This window comes from Triturus cristatus, chromosome 10, assembly GCF_964204655.1.
Source record: "Triturus cristatus chromosome 10, aTriCri1.1, whole genome shotgun sequence".
Taxonomy (NCBI): domain Eukaryota; kingdom Metazoa; phylum Chordata; class Amphibia; order Caudata; family Salamandridae; genus Triturus; species Triturus cristatus.
The window spans coordinates 114,491,445-114,517,870 of NC_140593.1; the positions used below are offsets into that span (position 1 = coordinate 114,491,445).

General features: G+C 45.6%; 1 protein-coding gene across 2 annotated transcripts in view; it reads right to left on the bottom strand.

Moving 5' to 3' along the window:
* Positions 1 to 26,426, bottom strand: part of GADL1 (GAD like acidic amino acid decarboxylase 1) — a 618,248-nt gene that overhangs the window by 242,902 nt on the left and 348,920 nt on the right. For both annotated transcript variants that reach the window (XM_085630569.1, XM_085630571.1), the window contains exon 12: positions 24,205 to 24,404. In XM_085630569.1, the coding sequence (XP_085486695.1) occupies positions 24,205 to 24,404 (200 nt within the window). The remainder of the gene's footprint in view (positions 1 to 24,204; positions 24,405 to 26,426) is intronic.

The window sequence follows — 26,426 nt, forward strand, 5'->3', positions numbered from 1 at the left end:
AAAGGGGGTGGTGATGGAATGAGCATCAGAACCAATCAAACACTCACACCCAGTCAACAGATCTGGGTTTGATCCATCACCGTTCTTTAACCCACTCTGCCACCCCAGTTCAGACATGGCCATATGCAAATCAGTCTGACCCTGTGCCTCATGGGAACAGTCCAGCCTGAACTGCCAAGCCATGCCTTCCCTGGACCGGAAACAAGCTTCCTAGGACCGGTTTCTGGCATTTCAGCCGTCTTCAGCCAGGCTTGCTTGAATCCAGTGGCAAAGTGAGCAAGGGACTCACGTCTGAGCATACCCTGCCAACTTATGGCGAACAGAGAGGTACAAAAGGGGGTGGTGATGGAATGAGCATCAGAACCAATCAAACACTCACACCCAGTCAACAGATCTGGGTTTGATCCATCACCGTTCTTTAACCCACTCTGCCACCCCAGTTCAGACATGGCCATATGCAAATCAGTCTGACCCTGTGCCTCATGGGAACAGTCCAGCCTGAACTGCCAAGCCATGCCTTCCCTGGACCGGAAACAAGCTTCCTAGGACCGGTTTCTGGCATTTCAGCCGTCTTCAGCCAGGCTTGCTTGAATCCAGTGGCAAAGTGAGCAAGGGACTCACGTCTGAGCATACCCTGCCAACTTATGGCGAACAGAGAGGTACAAAAGGGGGTGGTGATGGAATGAGCATCAGAACCAATCAAACACTCACACCCAGCCAACAGATCTGGGTTTGATCCATCACCGTTCTTTAACCCACTCTGCCACCGCTTTGTTCGCCATAAGTTGGCAGGGTATGCTCAGACGTGAGTCCCTTGCTCACTTTGCCACTGGATTCAAGCAAGCCTGGCTGAAGACGGCTGAAATGCCAGAAACCGGTCCTAGGAAGCTTGTTTCCGGTCCAGGAAAGGGATGGCTTGGCAGTTCGGGCTGGACTGTTCCCATGAGGCACAGGGTCAGACTGATTTGCATATGGCCATGTCTGAACTGGGGTGGCAGAGTGGGCTAAAGAACGGTGATGGATCAAACCCAGATCTGTTGACTGGGTGTGAGTGTTTGATTGGTTCTGATGCTCCGTCCATCACCACCCCCTTTTGTACCGCTTTGTTCGCCATAAGTTGGCAGGGTATGCTCAGACGTGAGTCCCTTGCTCACTTTGCCACTGGATTCAAGCAAGCCTGGCTGAAGACGGCTGAAATGCCAGAAACCGGTCCTAGGAAGCTTATTTCCGGTCCAGGAAAGGGATGGCTTGGCAGTTCGGGCTGGACTGTTCCCATGAGGCACAGGGTCAGACTGATTTGCATATGGCCATGTCTGAACTGGGGTGGCAGAGTGGGCTAAAGAACGGTGATGGATCAAACCCAGATCTGTTGACTGGGTGTGAGTGTTTGATTGGTTCTGATGCTCTGTCCATCACCACCCCCTTTTGTACCGCTTTCTTCGCCATCAGTTGGCAGGGTATGCTCAGACGTGAGTCCCTTGCTCACTTTGCCACTGGATTCAAGCAAGCCTGGCTGAAGACGGCTGAAATGCCAGAAACCGGTCCTAGGAAGCTTGTTTCCGGTCCAGGAAAGGGATGGCTTGGCAGTTCGGGCTGGACTGTTCCCATGAGGCACAGGGTCAGACTGATTTGCATATGGCCATGTCTGAACTGGGGTGGCAGAGTGGGCTAAAGAACGGTGATGGATCAAACCCAGATCTGTTGACTGGGTGTGAGTGTTTGATTGGTTCTGATGCTCCGTCCATCACCACCCCCTTTTGTACCGCTTTGTTCGCCATAAGTTGGCAGGGTATGCTCAGACGTGAGTCCCTTGCTCACTTTGCCACTGGATTCAAGCAAGCCTGGCTGAAGATGGCTGAAATGCCAGAAACCGGTCCTAGGAAGCTTGTTTCCGGTCCAGGAAAGGGATGGCTTGGCAGTTCGGGCTGGACTGTTCCCATGAGGCACAGGGTCAGACTGATTTGCATATGGCCATGTCTGAACTGGGGTGGCAGAGTGGGCTAAAGAACGGTGATGGATCAAACCCAGATCTGTTGACTGGGTGTGAGTGTTTGATTGGTTCTGATGCTCCGTCCATCACCACCCCCTTTTGTACCGCTTTGTTCGCCATAAGTTGGCAGGGTATGCTCAGACGTGAGTCCCTTGCTCACTTTGCCACTGGATTCAAGCAAGCCTGGCTGAAGACGGCTGAAATGCCAGAAACCGGTCCTAGGAAGCTTGTTTCCGGTCCAGGAAAGGGATGGCTTGGCAGTTCGGGCTGGACTGTTCCCATGAGGCACAGGGTCAGACTGATTTGCATATGGCCATGTCTGAACTGGGGTGGCAGAGTGGGCTAAAGAACGGTGATGGATCAAACCCAGATCTGTTGACTGGGTGTGAGTGTTTGATTGGTTCTGATGCTCCGTCCATCACCACCCCCTTTTGTACCGGACTGTTCCCATGAGGCACAGGGTCAAGACTGATTTGCATTAGGCTGGGTCTAAACTGGGATGGCATGGTAAGCAAAAGAACAATGGATTTAACCCAGATCTCTTCACTGAGGGTGAATGTTTGATTTTCTCTGCATTCCATCCATCATCTGTGTGACTTTTGCTTTCTCACCCTAAGTGCCCCGGGTATGCCCAGATGTGGGTTCTGGGCTCACTGTGCCACTGAATTCAAGCTAGCCTGGCTGATGAGGAGTGATGACCTGAAACCTGTCCCAGGATGCTTGTTTCCAGACCAGGGAAGATCAGGCTTGGCATTTCGGGCCGGACTGTTCCTATGAGTCACAGGGTCAAGACTGATTTGCATATGGCTGGGTCTAAACTGGGGTGGCATGGTGAGCAAAAGAACAATGGATTTAACCCAGACCTCTTGACTGGGGGTGAATGTTTGATTTGCTCTGCATTCCGTCCATTATCTGTGTTGTCTTTTGCCCCAAGGAGGGAAAGCCAAAGAAGCAGTGTGATTCATATTGCCCGATATCACCGCTCAACATTGAAGTCAAAATCCTGGCCACGATCGGAGCCTTACAACTTCTGCAGCTTATCATTTCTTTAATTCACAGAGATCAATTAGGTTTCATGGCCAATAGGTCAACACGCCTTAACCTGCGGCACCCACATAATTGGTTTGCAATAATGCAACCCTGACATGAGCCACATGCTTTTTTCTCTTCAGATGCCGAAAAGGCGTTTGACACAGTACACACTGGCCCTTCCTCCAACAGACGTTACAGGAGTTTGGGTTCAGCCCAAACTTTAGACGGTGGGTGGTGGTGCTGTACCAGAATCCCGTGCAAGCAGTTGAAGTGAATGAGATGTTGTCCTCTGAGTTACAGATTGAGAAGGGGACCAGGCAGGGATGTCCCTTGTCCTCACTTTTGTTTGCTCTTATGGTTGAATCTCTTGCATGCAGGGCCGGACTGGCCGTAGCGGGCACGGGGCAGTTACAGGGCTGTTATTGCAGCATAGCTGCAAAATTGGCCCTGTAACAAAATTGGCCGAAACAGGCCCTGGCAAACAGCTCGGCCGCACCCTCAATCCCCCCCCCGGGGGCCCAGGTGAGCACTTTGCCAGGTCCGGTTTTGGTTCCCAGTCCGACCCTGCTTGCGTGCACAAGGGGGGTTCTGCATCTCGGGGAAAAGTTGAACAAGAAATGAGGTGTAGAGAGAAAAGTGAAGTAGTTCGACCGAGATGAGGTAGAGAAATGGAAGTGAGTTTAATGATTGAATAAAAAAAGTTGAGAGGTTAAGAAAGAAAGTAGCAAGAACGGAGTAAGGAAGTGAGAAATGTGAGGCAGAGAGAAGACTGAAAGAGACAGAGGGGGCAAGGAGATGTGAGGTACAGATTACAGAACAAATGGTGATGCAAATGTAGAGGTTAGGTGGAGAGGGGAAGAGGTGGTTTTCCTACTCAGTACTTAATATTACACACTACTAGGACTAAATGCCGCACACAGATATATATTCAGAATTGAAGGTAGGGTCCTGGTGCTACAGTTTGTTGGCATCTCTCCCCGCTGTGACTCAGGTGGATCTCCCCTTTGTTCATGATGTAGCAAGAATTACTTCTAGTGCAGTTTTGCCTCAAACACAGTTTCTCAGTCTTTGTACAGTTGCTCATCCAGATGTGAGGCTGCCTATCTGGCTGAGTCCTGGCAGCATCCCTGCTTCCTTCACCACTCCTCTACTTCTGGGACTCAGCACGAGCCAGTCATCCGAGTCAGGCGTTCTCTGTGGTAACATCTGCCCAGTTGGTCAAAGGCTTCTCTGGAGGGCGCTGGGTCTCCAAAGTCCCAGAGTTGCACGTTGCAGCCACGCTCCAGATGTTCAGTTCCAGAAAGTTGCAGCCACAGGTTTTATGGGTCCTTGGCAGAGGGTGAGGAAACAGTGGGCCTCTCTCAGTGGGTGTGGTGTCATGCCGAGTTCAGGTATGTCTTGGCACAGGGGCTCGGGTCATGCTGCACTCCATCACTTGACAGAGCTGCTCAGGTCAAACCACAGCCTGCAATTTCAGGCTTAGTATCTGGGCTATGCACATCTGCACACCTGCAACTGAATCCCAGGAGAGTCTGCAGCCTTCTGCCATCGAGCGCACAGATCATTCTACGTGCCCCCCAACTCCTGCAGCCCACCGTCCCACTTTACTTCTTTTCTCCTAGACAGTCACCCTCCCTCATGAGTGACAGGGAGGCTGATTTCTAGGTGTTCAGGACTGGTAATCAGCTCTTGCTGCAAAACATAGGCTGCAGGCAATGCCCCCTCATCTCTGGTAAGCTGGCAGTGAGGTGGACACCCACTCTTCTTACTCAGCTGTCCGTTGGTTATTCTTTTCTTTCATTTTCTTTCTTATTCCTTTCTCTTCTGTTTTGTCATTTTCTGGAATACGTATCTCTGTTCTTGTTTGTCAAAAAGGCTAGAGGTGAGGTTAAACACTCAACTTTTGTGGGTAAGCTATGACACACTGTTAAAACATTTTAAGATGATACACTGGAGTGTTTACATCAGTGCCACATGTGCGTTCTGCACTGATCACATCTGCATAATCCCAGTAACACTGAAGATGAACGTATGCACCACAGTGTTCTTTCAATTACTGAGACATCTTCTTTAAGTATGTTTGTCGCGATACTGTCATATACTTTACTACAGCTGACAACAATGGTGGACATCTACCACAACTACTGTGGGCCACTCTCTGTATCTTCTCTTTACATAATTCACACTTAGACAAACCCTTCATCCCTAACATTTGACAGAGTTACAATACAAATTAGTGGTCCTGGAGAATGCCTAGAACTTCTCTGTAAGGCCATGAGCCAGTCAGACGTACGTGGACCCCTCAACAATTGGGATGAAGTCTCACTCTCCTCTCAGTTTTAAACTATACCTTGGGACACCAGAAGAAAGTAATTGTTCAGTCCACCAAGAGGTAGTTTTTTTTCCATAAGCACTTACCCTGCATACCTCATCCTTACTAACAGCTCCAATAGGACCATAAATAACACAAAACACAATCCAAACAGTTCCTCTAGTGCTTAAGAGAGTTGTAGCCAACACCAGAAACCCAGAGTCTGGAGTGAGGAGGGACCCTATGATGAGGCATGCCACATAATGGTAGGTGAGGGTTTCAGTCCTTAACATAGGGACTTGTCAGTAGTCCTGGGCTTGCAGAATTTGCGGAATTCAGGAACTCCGCGGAGAATGTGGAATTTCCAATAAATTCCGCCTTCCGTCTTGTAACAGAATTTAACTTTGGTTGGCGCACTTGAGCTGGGGTGTTGTGCATGCTGGTGAGCGTGACGAGTCTTTCCAAGCACTTGCAAGCGCCGTCGAGATTTGCTGGGTGCCCTTGAGCGCCAGCAACACTTTCCGACTGCCCGTGAGGGCTTGCGAGACTCGTCCCGCTTGGTTGTGAACACAAAAACCTTGCCTGCAACATTGGTGCCCTTTTTCTGAAGACAGCGAGCACGAGAGAGGGCACCAGCGACCGCGACTGCATTCTCGAGCAGATTTTCTCCTTGTGGTGCCATCTGCGCGCAATTTTGAGTGTGAGAACGCATGTTGCATTGCTGTGCATCAAAAACATAGTGCGAACAGGCATGTTGAGCCGCTCTGCCTGCTCGCGGAATTCTGCTGAGTTTTTGGGTTGCTCCGTGGAATTCCGCATAGCAGAACTCCACGTGCTCCGCCCATACCTACTTGTCAGCAGCACAGAATCTATCCCCTTTAAGACTGATCTAGTTTGAGTGACTTTATAGACTGTGTGTACCTCTTTGTACAATGAATTAAATGATTGTCAAGGTAAATTCATTTAGACAGATTTGCTGTTTTTTCATCTGATTTTCTTTTCCTTTTCAACTACAGTAGAAAGAACAACAGACAAGTAGGTGCTCCATATGACCTTTGCAGTGCCTGGTGATTCATGAGAGTGGCGTAAAGGTGCACAGCTAAGTAGTGGAATTCAAATACAATGTTAGCCATTTATTCAATATAATTCAAAACACTGACTGCACTGCAAGTTCAGGTTTGTAGATTTTGCATCTATTTAGACAGCCAACAAATAATCATGTTGACATAGCCTAAACTAAATGATAAAACTTTCAATTCAATCCTACTCTCATTCGTAAGTTCCAAGGAATCATAAAATATAACCCACCTATTTAGAAATGTTTACATTAATAATAATATATTTACTGCAACGTAAATATATATATATTTTTTTCTTCTAAAATTAAAAAAAAGTAATTATAAAATAAAATTACCACTAATATTAAAATAAGGCAGCTATTTATGTTTTAAATAATTATTCATTGATTATAAATGTAATAAATATGTAGATATAAATAAAGAAATTGACTATTTGAACAGTTTAATTTATGTAAAATCAATATAATCAACATATTTAAAATATGTGTGATTTAAACTCTTTTCTGACACACATATAGCATGAGACTGCCTTATCGTATTTGACACGGACTCGGCACCTGACACTTATAATGGAAGACGGGCTGAGATTTTCCCAATACGACCACTGCAGCTCCTGTGTACAGACAGACTGACTTCGATTGACATGGACTGAACTACCACACTCTCAACTGGGAATTTCTCCTTGCCGTGACTTTGAGCCTTGAAAAGGCCCCAGGCCTGCGCGCCACGACGGGGCGCAACACGTGTTGGCTGCTGTTGCTACTTATTGAAGATTACAGAACAAACTTCTTTCTTCTCACTTTGGATTTCTGTCACCTTTACTTATTAAATGGATTAACGTATGTATGCTTTGAATGAATATTCCATTCTTTAATCAACTTATATATCTATAATTGTTAACGCAACTCAGCATTCACTAATTAAATAACTTCTTTCAAAGTGTCCCCCGCACATTAAAATCCCCTTGCTAATTCATAGTGTACGCACATTTCCCTTAAAGATAAATTATGGCAATTATTGAGTATAAATTAAACGTTTACAAAGATGCAAAATAATACATTTTTTTAATAAAACAGTACCCTCCAGTTACCTACATAAACCCAACAACCAGAAAAAAATCTGATAAATGATATATCTTTTTTTTAATTATAAATAACGATATAACTTTAACAAAAATCTAACTGAACAGTATACAGAAACCAATATTACATATCAAAATATTTTAGCTTTCATATTTTAATTTTGATATTATTGTTAAAAAAAAGATAGACCTATGCTTGACGTTCTTTATTTCGATATGTTTGTAGTCACGAATTATTGTGCATAATATTAAGATATTTTGGTGTCAATATTTAGGAGTTGCTCTCTCCTCGAGCAGAGCTATCCAGACGATCATCTATCGAGATTTTAAGAGCACCAGAGAAGCAAACCTTATTATAGATGATAGAGTTTGGGCCTGGCAGGGGCGGCTGGACAGAAATCAAGACCATTTTGGAGGCAATGCACTATTCCAGAAGAAAGAAGGAAGGGAAGCAAGTAGCTTACTGCTTTATCATTTCTTGGGTGGCCACACATATTTATTGATGCATTTATCAATTTATTTATTTATTTCTCTTAGGTATTATTTAATTTGATGCATTTGTGTGGCATCAATTTACCGAATGACTAGAGCTTCAGGGTGGGGGGACATAACACCACAGTAGGCGTGGTTTTAGAAAAGCTGTGCCTGTTAAAGTCAGTAAAACCACACAGGGACATCCTAAGGATTTTTGGGGCCTGGGGTCGATTGTATTTTGGGGCCCCCTGTTCGGAATAGTTTTGAATTTGTGATCTAGTTTCAGCTCTTTCAGGTCCTCTTTGACCAGGTCTCTGACACACTCGACAGGCACACTCGTCCAAATTCTAAAGTTGTTACATCTAATATTCAAGGATAGCGATGTGTGTTTTCAGTTTTGTAACAGAGCAGCAGCTCGCCAATATTACTGCCAATAACCTCTGTGACACCCTGCCATTTCTCATATATGAGGTCCTATTTTGATTCAAAAGAAACTTTATTCATGGATGTTGCATGAAAGGTAAACACATTTCTCTGCAAAATGTCTGCAATAGACTTTCACACATCACACGTCAATAAATAAAGAGAAACAGTATTCAAAACAATCTGTTGAAGAACTATTCAGGGTCACCAGGGCAAGACTCTGCAGAAGAGAGCTGGCTCTATCAGGGGGTCCCTTGAAAGGCAAGTTGACCTAATGTTTGCTGGGAGTGAATTCAAAAGTTTGAATTCAAGAGGCTGGCACCAAATGCTGAGGGGGCTTATGCCATGATTCAGCATAGGCTCAAATGAGGGGTTTTATGAGGAACTGTAATTGAGACCTCAGGGAGTGGTTTCCTTTACCGCAGTTGTTGTTTGATCCTTAGATAATTTGGCCTGAAACATGAATTATTTTTCATTGCAATCAGATGAGTTGAAATTGCTCACATTTTTTAGGGAGTTAGCAAAGCAACTTGATATGAGGTTAGATGTAGCCCTATGTGGTTCAGGAGTTACGGGCAACCCCAGAAACTTTTCAGACTGTTTGGGACCGATCAATGAGGTGAAGCTTCAGTCCAGTGGCACAGGGGGCATGGGAATACCCAGTGTACTTGCACCATCTCACTTAAAAAGAACAAATAGAGTGATTGGTGGGATGCTTAAATTAATCTCTATCAATGATAATTGCTTGGGCCATGGAGCCATTCGAGGCAGACACCAGCTATAGGCAAATCCGTCTTGCTCTATCTTCAGTAGGAATGGTGGCCCCTGTCTGGAGTGGCCCGAGGGTGCCAATCTGAACATTCTAAGAGTGACCACGGTTCATTTTACCGAATCTAACTCTCCATGCTGTGTCTCCACCGTCTCAACCCTCTCAATGGGACATCGACCCCCTCCACCAACAGCGGCATGCAACCTCCGCCTCACTTTGAATCAAAACTGATCTCTGTGGCAAAATTTCACAAAATCTCTTGCTGCACAGGACATCTGTAAGCACGAAATGGCTTCAGTGACAACAGCACAAGCAGGGAATGTGTGACAACAGGCACTTTCTTTTGCAATCCAGTCCCCTTGCATCATGTTGAATCACTTTGGAGGGTGAGGTGTGCTTTCACAATCAATGTTCCACTCGAGAAACCACAAAGTTCTTGTTGTACAATTTACGTCTCCTTTTTCCGATAGTATGCATAATTTCAGGGGGGGAATCAGTAATCTCCCACACACCTTCAGTCCACAGTCCCAGAGAAGAGTTAAGACTCTGCTACCAACGAGCAGACAGAGGAAGCTGGCAACAGGAGAGAAGCAATGGCGTGTGCCCCCCAACCCCCAGATGGAGCCCACCTTGGGAGGGAGACAGCTGCAGAGAAGAGATGTTTGTCAACCGAGAGTTCCATGTGATGCCTGGGGGCAGATTTATGTGGGACTTGCGCCCCTTTTATGCCGCCGTTGCGTCACTTTTGTGACGCAGCGGCGGCGTAAACCCTGCGCCACGTTGCGCCCGATTTACATCGTGATGCATCTATGGAGATGCGTCACGGTGTAAAGCCCTGCGCCACGTGAAACCTGCGGCAGGTTTCATGTGGGCGTTGCGACACAGGGGGGGGGCGTTCCGTCGCAGGAACGCCCCTGAAAAGTGACTCAGTGAAATCTATAAGATTTCACTGAGTCACTTTCCCAACGCTGAAGCGTCATAACCCTGCGCCTGCTTGAAGCAGGCGTAAGGCTTGACGCACCATGGGGCAGATCTATGTTTGAGTTGCGCCACTTTTACGCCGCCATTGCGTCACTTTTGTGACGCAGCGGCGGCGTAAACCCTGCGCCACGGTGCGCCCTATTTACAACGTGACGCATCTATGGAGATGCGTCACGGTGTAAAGCCCTGCGCCACATGAAACCTGCGTCAGGTTTCATGTGGTCGTTTCCACGCAGGGGGGGCGTTCCGTCGCAGGAACGCCCCTGAAAAGTTACTCAGTGAAATCTATAAGATTTCACTGAGTCACTTTCCCAACGCTGATGCGTCAAAACCCTGTGCCTGCTTGAAGCAGGCGTAAGGCTTGACGCACCATGTTAGGGACAGGAAAGGTTGGAACAGTGCTGGAGTTGCGTCGCGCTTGCGACACAACTTCAGCACTGCACCAACCTTACGCCGGCAGATGCGTCACGTATCTGCTTGTCCTTGCGCCACGATGAGCCGCATTCTAAATGCGGCGCATCTGCGGTGGCGCAAGGGCAAACTTGCGTGACGCATCTTCCCTGGCGCATCCATGCTGATTTGCAGGGATGCGCCAGGGAACATAAATCTGCCCCCATGTTAGGGATAGGGTAGGTTGGAACAGTGCTGGAGTTGCGTCGCGCTTGCGACACAACTTCAGCACTGCGCCAACCTTACGCCAGCAGATACGTCACGCATCTGCTTGTCCTTGCGCCACGATGCACCGCATTGTAAATGCGGCGCATCTGCGGTGGCGCAAGGGTAAACTTGCGTAACGCATCTTCCCTGGCGCATCCATGCTGATTTGCAGGGATGCGCCAGGGAACATAAATCTGCCCCCTGGTTTCTGATGCAGGGACTGTTACTAAACCAGAATGCGGTGGCCGGTGTTAGGACAGCATCATATACACATAAACGTTTTCAATTAGATTCTGAAAAAAAGCCCTTTCCGAGCTGAGAAGCCTCCGCGGTGTCCAGATGGATGGAGCGATGGAGCGTCTTCTGCGGCGCTGCTCGGCTCAGGGAGTGAACAGCTGCTGCCCTTTAATTGGCCGCGCTCCGTCTTCAACTTCGCCGACACTGCGTTAAAAGTTACCATTATCCTGGGGCCTGACAAGAAGCCGGAGCAGGTAATTTCATGCTGTTTTATGAGAGAAGAGCATCTAAGGGTAATTTGGAGTTTTATGAACCACCCAAAAGGCTGAACTTCAGAGGCGCAGACACAGCATGGAACACTGGGCTTTGGTAAATCCCAAAATGAACACTATAAAGCAGCCTCACTCTTTCTTGTTTTACTCCTGAGCGCTTCATACCTGTCATTGCTCAAACAAAATATGTTTGTGTCACTAAGAATCCTGGGTGCTCCCTTGATGGCGCCCAGCCAGAGAATGACCCCATTCTCCTTGAGATACAACCTATTAAAGTGTCGGGCGACACTTAAAGCAAAACATGTAGGAACATGGGGGCATATCAACAAGGGCTTTATCTCTGCTTTTTTGGCTTTAAAAGCCAAAGAAGGAGAGATAAAACTAGCGCCCTATCAACAACAGGGTGCTAACATGCAAATGTGCATGTTAGCACCCTTTTACTCTACGCTTCCCCTTGCATCTCTAATGAGATGCAAAGGGGGCGTTCCAGAGTAAAATAATAGGAGAAATGTCGTTAAGCGACATTTCTCCTATTATCAAGAATGTCGCTAACCCTGTTAGAGACAAAAAAAGCAGCGCTAACCGCGGTTAACGCTGCTTTTTTACGTCTGGTATTTTTCTGACTTAGCCATGATATCCTATGGAACTAGGATATCATGGCTAAATTTGCCTGTCCCTATCAACAAGGTAACGTGAGATTATCGCTGGGTTTCCAGCGATAATCTCACGTTAGCCTGTTAGCGTGAGGATTTTTATCGCTATTGAGATAAGCGTTGCTAATAGCACGCTATCTCAGCGATAAAAATTCACGCTAGCCGGCGATAATTATCCTAGCGCTAAGTGCGCTTAGAGATAATTATCGCCGGTTGTTGTTGATATGCCCCATAGGAAGGTCGGGAAAGAGAATTGAGGAAAGACAACCAGCGGCATTTAACACGAGAGTTAAGACATTTAGGATGGAATGACGTTTCTCCAGCAAATTAGAATAATTGGTGGAGTTTTTTCAGTGGGAACAGGTGAACTTTGGAACAGGTGGGGTGGAAACACACCTGAGGGCTACCTCGAGCAGTTGAAGGCAGCATATCTGAATACCACAAAGGGAATCCAAGGCAGATTGGTTTCTACCCCAAAACACGTGTGAAACAAGCATTGTCAAAGCCAATAGGTCTTGCCTTTGGGCCCTACTGTTTCTGCTTGTGGTTTTTAAAAAGGCCGCACAGCATCCATCATGCTAGGAAACATGGCTAAAGAAGAATAAGACAAAGCTTATAATGCAGCCGCTTTCATCCATTGTAGGCATGCGCACTGCACATATATGTACCTAGAGACGTGGACGCTTTCTCTTTTTACTTTGTTTTTAATGATCTGAGTTGGATCAATAAATTAAAAAAATGTGAGAATGTTTTTTTTTTAAAGTGGGTGGATTTTGGAACACAGATGTAAGGGTGTGTAGGAGTAATACAGAGGTTGTGGATGGTGAGAAGAGAAAAGCAAATGGGTGAGCGAAAGAGCAACATGGAGTTAGTGGAGAAATATGCAAATGTTAAAAGCAATGCAGAGTAAAGCATATGAGGGTGAGTGCATCATGGAGAGGTCCGGGGAAAGGCACATGGGTGAAAGAAAGCAACATAGAGTGCAGATGAGGGAAGAGAAGCACACTAGGGAGACAGATGGAAAACACAAGCACTCTCACGGAGTACTAAAGACGAAAGAAAAAAGTAGTTCCCTTAAGTGAGGAGTGGACGCACACAAGTAAATAGGGTGATGCTCCAGGGTAACAACAGACACGAGATGGACTAAGCAAGCATTGAAAAAGAAGAAGACAAATGAGATTTACAGAAAAGTCAACCAATAGTAAGCAATGGGTGGGCTGTGAGGCCCTCTGAGTTCTTGGTAAACCCATAATATTCATGTCTGCGCTGTTTGGTAGGTTCGACCAAAAAAGAAAGGCAAATTGTGCATTTTTTAGTGCTTTTTCTCTGAAGAAATTGGCTAACAGCAAATTTTAAAAAGCAATGATGAAGAAGCACTCGTAAAATGTCCTCACAACCCAAAGTCTACTCAGTAAACGTAACACATGTCTGAGGCGATTGAAAGTTTCTCACACCAAGAAAAGCTTGACAACAATTGTGTCCCAGCAGTGTATTTTACTCCATAGCTTCCCCTAGCACTTCACTAAGTAGTCCTCAGTTATAGCACCATGTTGGAGTACCTTCCCTTGTACCCCTTACTTCATTGCAGTTTCGCATCCTGGCCCTTGATTATCGCTTTATAGCGTGAAACTAAATCTTTTCAGAAGAATGGAGAATGAGACAATGCTCATTAAAAGTTCTCACAACAACAGGTAGGTAAAGTTTTGTCCTACGCGCACAAAGCCAGATGAAATTCTGAAATTTCACCCTGGTGAAGGTAGACCTGGTTTCCTGACTTACCAAGGTAATTCCCACCTTCATGGTGCAGATCAGGGTTTCCTGCTGTTGGGCATCTCATGTGTGAATGTCCTGCAGGAGGAAAGCATAGTGACCCACGGCCCCATGTGCAGGTACGGACACTGTGAGTGGCCCCCTCAGGGGGGGGGGGGGAGAGGAGCATGCACAAAAGGGCAGACTAGGAATAGCACAGCAGTTGGACAGCATGACTCATGACGCAGCCAGTAGGCGGGTTCCTGGAGCAGGAACGGGGAGTTCCGCTCAGCTGCAAGTTTCCCTCTGTAGCAATGGGCCTGTGCAGCTGCCCCATTTTAAAAACCCTGCAAGACTTAGGAAAGCCTGTATGTAGGAGAGTAGGATCTGCTTCTTATGTTTACCCCCACTTTTTGCTGATGTTTCACTATTTTTCGACTTTAGTCTGGCTGGGACCCTGCTATAAAGGGCCCAAGCCTAGCTGCTTCCTCTCTAAATTGAATGCATGTACTTTAGGTACACCACATATTGTATTCTGGGGTACCCTTAAAAGTCTCTAGTATATGGTATACTATATACACAGGGCATAGGTACCCCAGAGGCCTCTCAGGGGCTGCAGCATGTATTATGCCACCCCTGGGAGACCATTTAAAATGACACCACAGGTCTGCTGCAGCAGCCTGTGTAAGGTGGTGTATGCGCCCCTTACTCAGATATAGGTTCCCTATATCTATCCATATCACTGAACATATAAACCTATCAGTCACCCCTATGGCAGGCCTTATCAAGACTGAAGGCCGGGTGCTGGGTTTTATGTGAGAGGGTGCCCATGCATGGGCAGAGCCCTTCTGCAGCCTTCGGAACATTTATTCCGGGGTTGTTTGTGATACAGCTAAACCATATACTCTTACGTGCATTATAACCTTGCGGTAAATGCTACCTTTGGAATGGCTGCAAGGAAACATGTCGTGTTTGGTGTCAAACACCTTAGAATCATACCTCCCCACCAGTAACTGGCGGGAGAGGTATGATTCCACCCTACTAGAGGGAGAAATATGACTTCACCGGTACACCCGGTACCAGCTTCACAGACCCTGGCAAAACAAAATGGATGCTGCCAGCCACAGACACAAATCTGCCCTTCTCCTGCTAGATGAAACTCCGGCAGGGGAGCACTGGACAATAGGTTTCCTGTCACAGGGAGGTGTAACCACCTCCCAGACAGGATTTAGTGTATTGGTGCTGGGTGGGTGCACTCCAAGAGTGCTTTGATGTCTGCACTGGGGGCACAGTTGGTGTCCCTGTGCATGGTTCAGCTCAAACCGGTTGCATGGGCTACCAGCCCCTGCTCTGGCGGGAACTGGACAAAGGATATGGGTGTAGCCACCCCTCTGTCCTGACCCTCTCGTAGGTGGGTCCCCAGAGTTTATCCCACCCCTTCCTTGGGTATAAAGTAGGAACCCCTGGCTACAGGACTTTAGATTTACCTGGATGAAACTCTGCTACAGAATTCCAGAACTTCTACTATCTACACGACGTTGGATGACCAAAGAATCTCCCTTGGAGTTAAGGAGTTACTCCCCTGCAAGGCAGACACCAAAGACGTATCTATCCGGTTTGCATCTACGCAGCTCCTGAAGGACTCCGAAGACTTTGCAACACAGGAGGTGGGTTTCCAAGCTTCCCCGAGGCCGATCTATGCTCTCAGCAACCCTGAGATCCAAATCCCTCGTGGTGACCGTGCAACCCAACCCCTGGACACCGTGCACATTTGCAGCAGCATATGCTTCTTGGCGATCCCTGAGGATGTGCTTTGGGCTACTTGTAGTCCCGACCCCGAGCAGTGATTCCACCGAAGATTACTGGCCTGCACTCCTCGAGTGACCCGTGGACTGGTATTAAGTGATTCCTCTCAAGGTCCCTTCGCGATCCCTTGTCCATCGACTTGTGGGTCCCTGAGAAGGATACTTTGACTTTCAATGGGCTTACTTGGTTGCTCCAGATGTGCCCTGACTCTTCATCGCTTGGGGACTCCACAGAACCTTGCTGGTTCACACCGAAGCCATTTTACTCTCACCGCATGGGTTGCCGTTGCCAAGGCTTGTTGGTCTCCGATCCGGACACCTACCCCCCAGCTCTCGACATCCTTCATGGGACAGCTCGCCTACAGACTGTGGTTGTCGTGGACACCTCCTGGTCTCCGTGGCAGTGGAGTCAAGCTTCACCTCATCGCACCTGAAACACCCAACATTGGTGGGCATTCGTCTATTGTGCCCCTGGTCACTGGCAAGTGACCCAAACTCTGTCCCCTCTGCTTTCAGGTTCTTCACATCTTCGATCCAGGCTTGGATCACACCGGACACTTTTCCTTTCCGGGGCAGCAGTACTTGGTAGCAACTCTCCATTGACGGCATCGAAGATTTCCGACACCAATTGACACCTATGCACCCGGCTTCCCTGGGTTAGATAACACGAGTACTCCGGTACTCACGTGGGTGCTGGCCTTAGAGCCTTCTAAGTCTGAAAGGGTTTGCTCTAAATCCTCTCCTAAGTGTCCTTAAACTCTAAAATTCCAACTGTGACTTTCCGAAAGGATTGTACAGAGCTCGCGGCTGTGTTCTCACACTGCACGCGTCCCCCGTGGGTTCCCTGTGTCTCTACCTTGGGTGGCTCATTGGGGTCCCTGCGATTCTAAGTGCTCTAGGCACTGTGTCTAGTCAAGTCATGGTTCTTATACCACTTTCTCAATATATGGCTTTGGTCTCCCCCGGGGCCCATTGTATATTGTGCTTTTTACTGTCCTTTTAGAACTGTATTATTGTGTGCCTTGCTCTCTAATCTCATAAAGAGGTTAGTAGAGAGTTTTTAGAAATAAATACATATATTTTATATATATACCTTGTGTGGTTCTCCTTTCCTTTAGTTATTCAAGAGGTTATAATCTGGTAAACCATGCTGCTTTACACTCCTTCAAGACTTAGCCTGAAGGCTGCTCTCCATAGCTACCACTAGAATAGCTTTCAATAAAGGTTGTCTTAAACCTAATCATCAATAAGGGTTGTTTGGACTGGTGCAAGGTGCCCACTATAACTAGTGGACAGCATATACCATGCCAACTTCTAACACTGTAGAGTTGAAAAATATATATCAAAGTTACTCTTCACCTGTGTTTTGCAACTCTGCTCACCCTGCTTACAACCTAAAGCCTGAGACAACAGAAGCTGTCAGATGAGTCTATTGTGTTCAGTAAATTCCTCAGTTGCTTTCTTTAAAAGTGCTGTGTGGAAGACTTGAAGGGGATTAGCCCAGGTATTGTATTTATGTCTGCAGTGGTTTGGCTAGTTTTGGCTCTAACTTGCATCACAAAGTGGGCATAACAGCTAGGGTGGCCATGTGCTTGTCACCATTTCATATCAAACTAAAGTTCTCCTACTTCCGAATTTCAGTGACCTAATGCAAATAAACACTTTTTCAGCTTTAGGTGAGATACCGCGGTCAAGGTTTTAGTTTTTTTCTCTCTAAAATGTCCCTTCTATGGGTTGGGTGATCTTGTTGGGTCAGTCTGTCCTTGCTGTAGGGATTTTGGACACTTTCTTTCTGCAGAAATGGAACTTAGCCTCACAAAGGGGCATATCATCAAGGGCCATATCGACACTTTCCTGGCTTTAAAAGCCAGAAAAGTGGCGATATTCACATCGCACTATCAGCAAGCTCGCGCTAAGCCTTGTTAGCGCTATTTTCCATGAGTTTGCTTCTGTTTTCTAATCGCGCTGCATGTCATCGCTAATGACATGCAAAGTAGGCGTTCTGGAGCAAAACTTCATGGAAATGGACGCTAACAAGGCTTCGCTCTATTAACAAGCCTGCAGCAGACCCGCTTAGCAACAAGATTAATGGCGCTAAGCCCCGTTATCGTAGGATCTTAACACCTGCTTGAAAGTTGACTAAGCCATCTACATAATGGGAGGTGGATTGTAGGGTTAAGGTCACTGGGGCGTATCAGCAAGGATCTCCTTATCTCCTCCAATTTCACTCTGTTTTTTCAGGCGATACTGGCACTTTCATATCGCCTCAGAGATAAGCCTTGATAATAATGCGCTATCTCGGCGTTGAAATCCAGCGATAGCTGGCGATAAAATAAATAGCGCTAAGCGCGCTTTGCGATGTTTATCGCAGGTTCTTGTTAACATGCCCCTAAGTCTTTGGTAATTGTTGAGCGGCAGTATCTCAATGCAAATAAAATAACACCTAGCCACGTTCCTTGATAATGTAACTGTTCTCACGTGTGTTTGGTGTGCCAGTGAGGTACACAGCAGACAGATGTGCTGACATTAAGCTTAGTGATTCTAAATAAACATTCCCATAGCTGAACTACAGTTTGCAATTTATTTCTTATTGTAGCTAGTAATGGTGTAAAATACCAGCGACTGGGTGACATGTACTATTTACTGGTCACAATTTGAGACCAATATTTTTGTGACTAGTAAAGATTTTTAGGAATTCACTCATGTACTAATAGGTTGGTTCTTAAAAATCTGAATCGTATAGCTTTGGCATCCAGCATACCTCTTGAATATTAATGACGTAAGTTGCACATTGCGACCCACTATGATCCGCTTGTCATCACAGGGATGGTGACCTACTGGGCTCAGCAGACTTCCATGTCGGTGACTGCTTTTAAATAAAGCCATTTAAAAAAAGAAAAAATTAAGATAATTTTCCTTGAAAGAAAATTGACTACATTTTTTAAAAATTGAAAACTATTTTTAAGAGCAGGCAGTGGTCCTAGGGATTTGCCATTTTTTGTCGCAAAACATTACTACACACATGAGGAATTGGTATTTGGTAGGGACACCCAAACATGCCCCTTCCAAATACCGATTTGATATGGTTTCTTAAACCCATTACCGGATTGGTTGACCAGTTATCAAATCACTAAATGGGTTTAGTACATTTGAAAAACACATTTACTGGCTGCAAACCTTGCAATTTACCCAATCACAGGGTTTGTGACCAGTAAATGTGTTCGCATATATGCCCCTTTATAACGAGGCTGGGTCACCTGTGTGGACGAGCACTTATGAGAATTTCAATGTGGATTGATTTAGCATCCACAGAGTTTAAGCAGCCTGGATTTGAATAGATTCCTGTTAATAAGAGACTGTTGCAGTTTCATGCTGAATACAGTGAATTCTATAGGATGCACTTTTAGTGTGTTTGATGCATACAGTGCTTTGCAAGAATGCTGATATCCTGGTTTTTAATAATCAATTGCTGCAGATGCTCAGCAACAGCCAACCCCACCTGCAAGCAAGGCTACCTCAACTCCAAGGCGGCCTCACCTAGAGGCAGTCCTGTGAAGACCATGTGCTTGATGCATTGCTTTTCTCTTTTCCAGGACCAGAAGAGCACCCCTTCTTTAATTAACTTTGGGGGTGTCCTTTTCTGATGAGGAGAGCAGATGTCACCTACAGCCTCTCGTAACAGCGCCACCCATGTGATCCGTGGTGTCAGCAGGGACTACATCAGCATCATGTACCTAAAGCATTTTGTAGAAAACTAAATTGCTGGCATGTCCCTGTTGAAAGGGCATGGTGCAGTGTAATTTACAGGTGGTTCATGGACTATGACCATGGGACATTATTGCTGGTTACCTTCCAAAGAGACACACTTGCTTTGTATGTCAATGAACAGCTCAGTGTACACATACATAGGGCTAAAAGTATTTAGGTAGACCCCATACAAAGGGCCCAATTACAACTTTTGGAGGAGAGGTGGTGTAGCGGTGCAAACCGCTGCACCACCGCTTTGCCAAAGGTCATCGCCGCCAGCCCGCTAGTTAACTAATTTTCTGTAGTCTGGCGGGCAGGCGGAATTGCAGTCCCATGGCGGTGCATCTTTTAAAGGCTGCAGTGCCTTTGAAAATCACACCACTATGGGACCGCACTACAAGGTTCCTGCACGGCATGGACTTGAAGGTCCATGCTGTGTAGTAACCTATGTGCATGCACACAGGGGGCACATGTTATGCCCCCCTGTGTGCACATGGTATACCCACCTGTGTGAACATGTTAGGCCCCCCTGTATGCACCCATGCAGTTGAGGCACAGCGGGAATCTCCATGCAAATCCTGGAGGAGAGGAAACTTGTTATATTTTTGGCGGGACCGTGACGGTCCCACCAAGTATATTGTGGCCTCTGACCACTGCTCTAAGACCAGGGAACGGTGGTTGCCTGGCCGAGCTGGTGGTCCCAGGGAAGTCAAATCTCCAAACTCCTAATGTGGCGGTCGAAACACCAGTGTGGCGGTGGCTGGATCTGCCACCGCTGCGTCACCATGAGTCTGGCGGTCCTCGGAACGCCAGACATAATAGGGCCCTTAATATCTTATAAGGTCTATTTGTGGCAAAATACTGTAGTAGAAGCTAAAAGAATCAAATTCTTGCATCACATTTTGCATTTAGTCACTAGTATAGAAATTCCCTGTTATATGATGTGTCTTCAAAGTGAAAATTAAAGCATTCATAGACGTTTGCAGAGTAATGAAGTCGCTGCCTCCCTATCTGAGGATGCAGAAATTGGGGGAAAAAATGTGCCATATGCCACCAGTCACAGAATCCGATCAATTAGCTTCTATGTTATGTTTCAGGGAGTAACCTGTAATTTATTTCAATTTATTTGTGGACTTATTTTGCGCGAACACAGCCCAAAGAGCACCAGAGCGCTTTAAGCAGAGTAATATCTTTAGTCAGAGATTATGACATTTTGACATTAGGAAACAGTGCCTTAATTCAAGCAAGAAATACGAATTCAACACTGTTTATAATGACATTCACATGAAAAGGTTCTTTATGCAATATTGCTTAAGGTGGGGAGAGCAGGAGAGACATTTGGACATGTAGAGATGCTCAGGATTTCCATTTTCTGAACCTAAAGACTCAGAACACAGATGCTGAGTAGTATCAGTGGAGGCATGGCAATGTTCCTCTGGCGCGAATCGCAGATACACGGAGGGACCATGAGTTCAAGCTGGGCTCCACTTCCAGGTGGTCCACTGCAAGGAATGGTGGGGTATATGTATCAACATCTCCATTTGCGATTCTCAAATAGCGATTTTTTGAGAATGTCTATTTGAGAATTGCAAAACGGGATGTATCTAAAAATTCTCACAAATTTTGCGATTTGTTAAAATTCCTTAATTGCGATTAGCAAATTGCGAAATCGCAATTAAGGAATACCTTCCCATTCATTCCTATGGGCCAGGAGGCCCATAGCAATGAATGGGAAGTCTTTCTCAATTTGCAAATCGCTATTTGCTAATCGCAAATTGAGAATATTTTCAAAGGTGCAAGGGTGTCATGATGACACCCTGATGCACCCCTGAAATCAGCATGTGTGCGCATATGGCGCACATACATGCCCAAGGGCATGTATGTGCGCCACATGGCACTTTGAAAAATGCCAAAAAGTGCATTTTTCAAAGAAATCGCAAATTACCACCAACTTGAAGTTGGTGGTAATTTGCAATTTCTTAAGGAGAAATCGCACAACTTGGGTGCGTGTTACATAGCATTTAAGGAATCGCAATTTGCAATTTCTTAAATGCTTACGCAAACTTAAGAAATCGCAAAATTAGCGATTCCTTAAGAATGCGCTGCTGAAATGCCTCATACATCTCATTTTGCGATTTTGTATTCGCAAAAGCTGTTTTTTTGCGATTCGCAGCGTTTGCGAATACAAAATCGTTTGATACATATGCCCCGGTATCTTAAGGTAGGACGACCCTGGAAGTACCCTTTACTAGTAACTGAAAATGTGCAACCTTCCCCTGTCATTATTGTTTTAATGGGACAGAGACGGACATTGTCTTTTTGATTGTGAATGTGCAAAATTATGATTTTTGCCAGAAAAGGTGCAAAGTTTCTCACCTTTGTAACTGTATATCTGGGGATTTTTTTCCTACAAAAAATATTAATGTAACAAGGGGGCATATTAGCAAGGGCCATATTGCCGCTTTAGCGGCACTTTTTGTGGCTAAAACGGCGATATTTCTATCACCCTATCAGCAAGCTGTCGCTAACAGCAGTTACCGACAGCTTTTAGGCGATAGCGACCGGTTTCAGGCCCACATTGCATGTCAGCGATATTTATCGCTAATGACATGCAAAGTGGGCGTACCCAAACTGTTAGCGACTGAAAGCAGTCGCTAACACAGCTATCGCCTATTAGCAAGACAGGCGAAGCGATGAAAAAAATCGCGCTAAGCTCAATTATCGCTATATTCTAACACCAGCAAAAAACATGACTTACCTGTTTATCCAATGGGAGGTGGATCTTCAGGTTAAGTCCCCATTGGCGTTAATGCATGAATATCGCTGGATTTCCAGCGATATTCACACATTTTGCCGCCATCGCTGGATATTTTAGTACAATGGAGATAAACGTTGCTAATAGCATGTTTTCTCCGCTAAAATATCCAGCGATAGGCAGCAATAAAAATGAACGCGCTAAGCGCGTTTTGCGATAAATATCGCAACTTCTTGCTAATAGGCCCCAAGGTTCTTCCCTCAAAAGCCTTTTGCAAGAGAATTCCTCTCCAAAAGAAGGTGGTTTCGCTAGATTCTTTGCTACAAAACCTTTTTGAAAGACTTTAAAAATCCTCTGTCAACTTCATGAAGTTGGCAAAGTCAGTGAAGTTTTAAACACAATTTCACAAAGTTGTCAAAAGGCAATGTCGCACATTTCGTACACCTATAATTTTTATATGAGAGGAATTTGCAAGCGTGTTTATGCCCTCAAGGGGAAGGTGAGCAGAAGTGTGAAATTGGCTTGTTAATTTATGGACCGCTCACTGACTTATAGATGTCATGATCAAAGACAAGCTCATGTAGATCCAAGAAGAACCCTTTGGAGGTCATCACCAAGCTGTCATCGGACTATGAAAAGTATTCCAACATTCTGTACAGTGTTGAAATAATCCTTCTTTGTGTACTGACACTTACTTCTTCACTGCTGTTGAAGGACATCACATAACCAATGTGAACATGTTGAGCTGAAATATCACTCAAGTAGACAATACTTTGAGCCACAAAGCTATTAGTCTATAAACATCAGATGGGCATGTTTGATTAGTGGCATGGATAAAAAAAATCTGTTTGAGATATAGGTCAAGGTTGACAAATAATATTTCAATTGATATCTGGAGTGCAAGAGAGTGAAGACAAAACAGAATTAGACATGCGCACTTCATGCGTACCTTGGCTTTTAATATCAATATATGATCTATGACATGATTTGCACCTACATTTGAGCCAACCTCATTCAGAATGATGCCTCTATATTCAAGCAAATGTTTGCCCAAGGGATCGTTTAGTTGATCAGAAAAAAAAGAAAGAGGCTTATGACATTTATCTTTAACCCATGCCGTGCATGCATGTTTTAAGTATGTAATATGTTTACTCTTACTTGATATACTCAGCCACTCAACACCCAATGGTTAAGTGCGACAAAGTGAGTTAAATATAATACGAAAAGTGCTGAGATATTGCTGAGCAGGCACATGAATCCCCTACTGAGGGGATCTCTAGAAATACTCAGACCCAGACTGTGGCCTGAACAAATACCAGTCTGTAGGAGAGTATACGAGGCCATGGCTTGAAGAGACAGCTTTTTGAGACCTCAGTATGGCAGATGTTTTAGTCCCTGGGACTCAAATAAGGAATATCCCAGATCTTATGGTGTATATTCAAGATCACCATCTTTCCTTGACTTCTATTGATTGTTTGTGCCATCACTGTCCTAACAAGTCCTAGCTCTAATTTTATTGTTTATCGATTCCTGATATGCCCGTGTTGGCCACTGAGCCTTGTCTTTCAACTGAATCGCTTCCCCATTATTCAGCTTTGAGAGCAACAGCAGCTAGTTTTGCATCATGGATCACTCACCGCAAGCGCTTTGTAAGGGGAAACATATAAGGTACTTTGTTGGTGTGACAATACAATAACACGTTTGCTGCTGTGTCAGGAACCCCATCTAACTGAAGATATTGCCACTAGTCTTGGATAAACTAGGTCATAGGGCCAGTGACAGCCACAGCATGTTAGCTACTGCATCAATGTGCAAACTGGCTCCTCGTGCCAACTTATTGCTTCCTGGTGTTATGAGTTGGCTTGTGTAAAAAAAAAACAATATAAATAAACAAATAACTAAAAAAACACAGGACAAAAGAGCCAGAACCTAAAAGTAAAACATCTTACATACTCACAGCAGCTATTTTCTGCCACGAAGAGAGACACAATTTGTCTCCAATTAAACAAAAGCAACATCAGACACAAATTCCAGAACGAACAACAGATTCCATGGCACTATGTCCAAGTATTAAAGGTCTTGCCCAGAACTATCACAAGTCGCTGTGAACTCTCTCCCCCAATTTAGATGTTCCAATATGTTAACACTATACCTTGTAAACACAGTAGCTCCTGTTTGGGGAATTGTACCTTGATAATGCAAGGGCCCGGTTCACCCTTTCTTCGAGACCAGCAGTGCCAATGGCCTTCCATGTAAGCCAGAATTTGAAGGCATCGGCGCGTCTGCTGCACTGGACAGACTTGTCTCCTGTATCGTACTTGACATCATAGAACTTGTCCTGCTGGAACAGGTAAGAGGCGTTTGCTGAGTGACATCTTTGAAGGAGGTTCTGTAAAAGAAGAAGGCAAAACCTTTCATGCAAGTGCATAAAATCATTATTCTGAACTAAATAACTGGAATAGAGGAATTCCTAAGCAAGAAAGGTGTACTTTCTGGTGTGAAATGTCCTCTGGGTTTGCTCAGTGAGCTAACCACATTTTGAACACATTCCATCACTGGTCAGTGGATTTGGGTTCCCCTTTGCCCTATCAGAATCCATAAAAGGCCTTGGAGGCATCATGGATGCCCGACTGATGTTTGGAGCACAGGTACATTTTGTAATGAAATCCTCTTTTGGTACCCTCCGTTCATGAGATTTCATCTTCAAGGTTCAAGCTGCCACTATGCTCGAGCTCCTAGACCTTGACTTTGACAACAAGTGCCTCCCCACCCCCATATCTCCCATGGAGTGGGTTTCAGAGGATTCAAAACTCATCTGGAATTCTCCTGTTCCATCTCTGCTTCTGGAATGACATGGCATCTGTCATGGAAGCCATTAACTCACCAGCAGTGCCCTTCTGAATATCCTTTAAGGCCCTGCATAATGCACATCATGCCCTTGGTGGAATATAATCAATATTCCTACAAGTTCCAGGCCTTACTAAGGCCCGCAGCATCATTTTCCCCAATTCGAGCAGGCGAACTAGGAAATACACCATCTGAATGCCCTTGAGGACCAACTCTTATTGAAGAAAGTCTGTTAAAAGATGAGTATTCCCTCCAAATTGTTAGGTAGGATAGGATTCTGTCCATTTCACTGTCTCCAGCTTTGTATCCTGGCTGATGTGTAGGGGATGTCAATCCTGACAACCCTCCAGTATAGCCACATGGGTAAGGCATAGTGTTCATGTATGTGCACATCGTCCCAGCTGATGCACCTCTCTGAGACTCTATCACAGTTTCATGCAAAACCGGATCAAGTCTCTGCCTTTCTAACATAAAGGCCAATCCTTCCCACATAGAACAGTTGCAAACATGCACCTCTCCATCCACAGCCTCTGCTCTTCATCTTACCACATAAGACCCCAGCACACTTAAACCATAGTGTTAAGTGCTTAGAGGACGGTCAGAGTGCACCACCAGCTTTCGTACATGACAGCTATCACTTCACATGCAGGACACACACGACTTAAGGTCTCCTGCTGCTCATGTGAGCCTCAGCTCTCAGATCCATCAAATTAGGTAACTAAGCTACCAGTCAATATAAGTGGCAGCTTGCACTACACAAATGAAAATGATTTGTATAGTGTTGGAAAAGCAAGGGCGAAGTCAAAGTGTATGTGACTCTCTAAGGTAGTGTAGGTGTGGCTCTGGTCTAGGCTTGGGCTACACAGAACTCCGCAAAGGGACCAAAAACTCTGCAGTGCTACGCAGCATTCCGCAAGCCGCGGAGTGCATTAGTTCGAGCTGTTCAGGCTGATTTGTAGCGCTGGGTGTTTGTCTCCTGCTGGAAAATAAGCGCGAACAGCACCATGAGCAGCGGAAGAGGGCGCTGATTCTTTCTGCCACTCAAGTAGAAGTTTTACTCGAGTGGCAGCTTCCTCAACGTGAATTGAAGGTTTCTCAATGTGAGCGGCAGCAGCCATCAGCGACCGCCTGCGTGAGAAATCTGGAAGCGAGGTAGTCTAGAGTAAGTTTTTGCTTGCTCGTGCTCATCAACTTAATGCTGGCAAGCATGAGTGAGGAAAAAACTCCACTCTGCATGTTTTTGTAGCCCCACGCGTAGCAGAGCATGGAGTAGGGAAAACTCTGCAAACTCCGCGAGTGGAGCGGAATTTCACGAAATGCCTGCTCAAGACCATATAGCTCTGGGTAACCTCATCCTCCCAAGAAGGATCATATCCGTCTAGTAGGATTGGAGAGTGCACCGAAGGGATGTATTGTAGAAAGGAAATTGATAGATGTGCTTTGGTATCGATGGTCCCTGAGAGAGGGGGCAAAATGTAGTTCCTACACTAACATTACATCAGGTGGAGACATTTATAGCATACTAAAGATACATGGCACAGCAAAGACAAATGGTCAGGTCTAT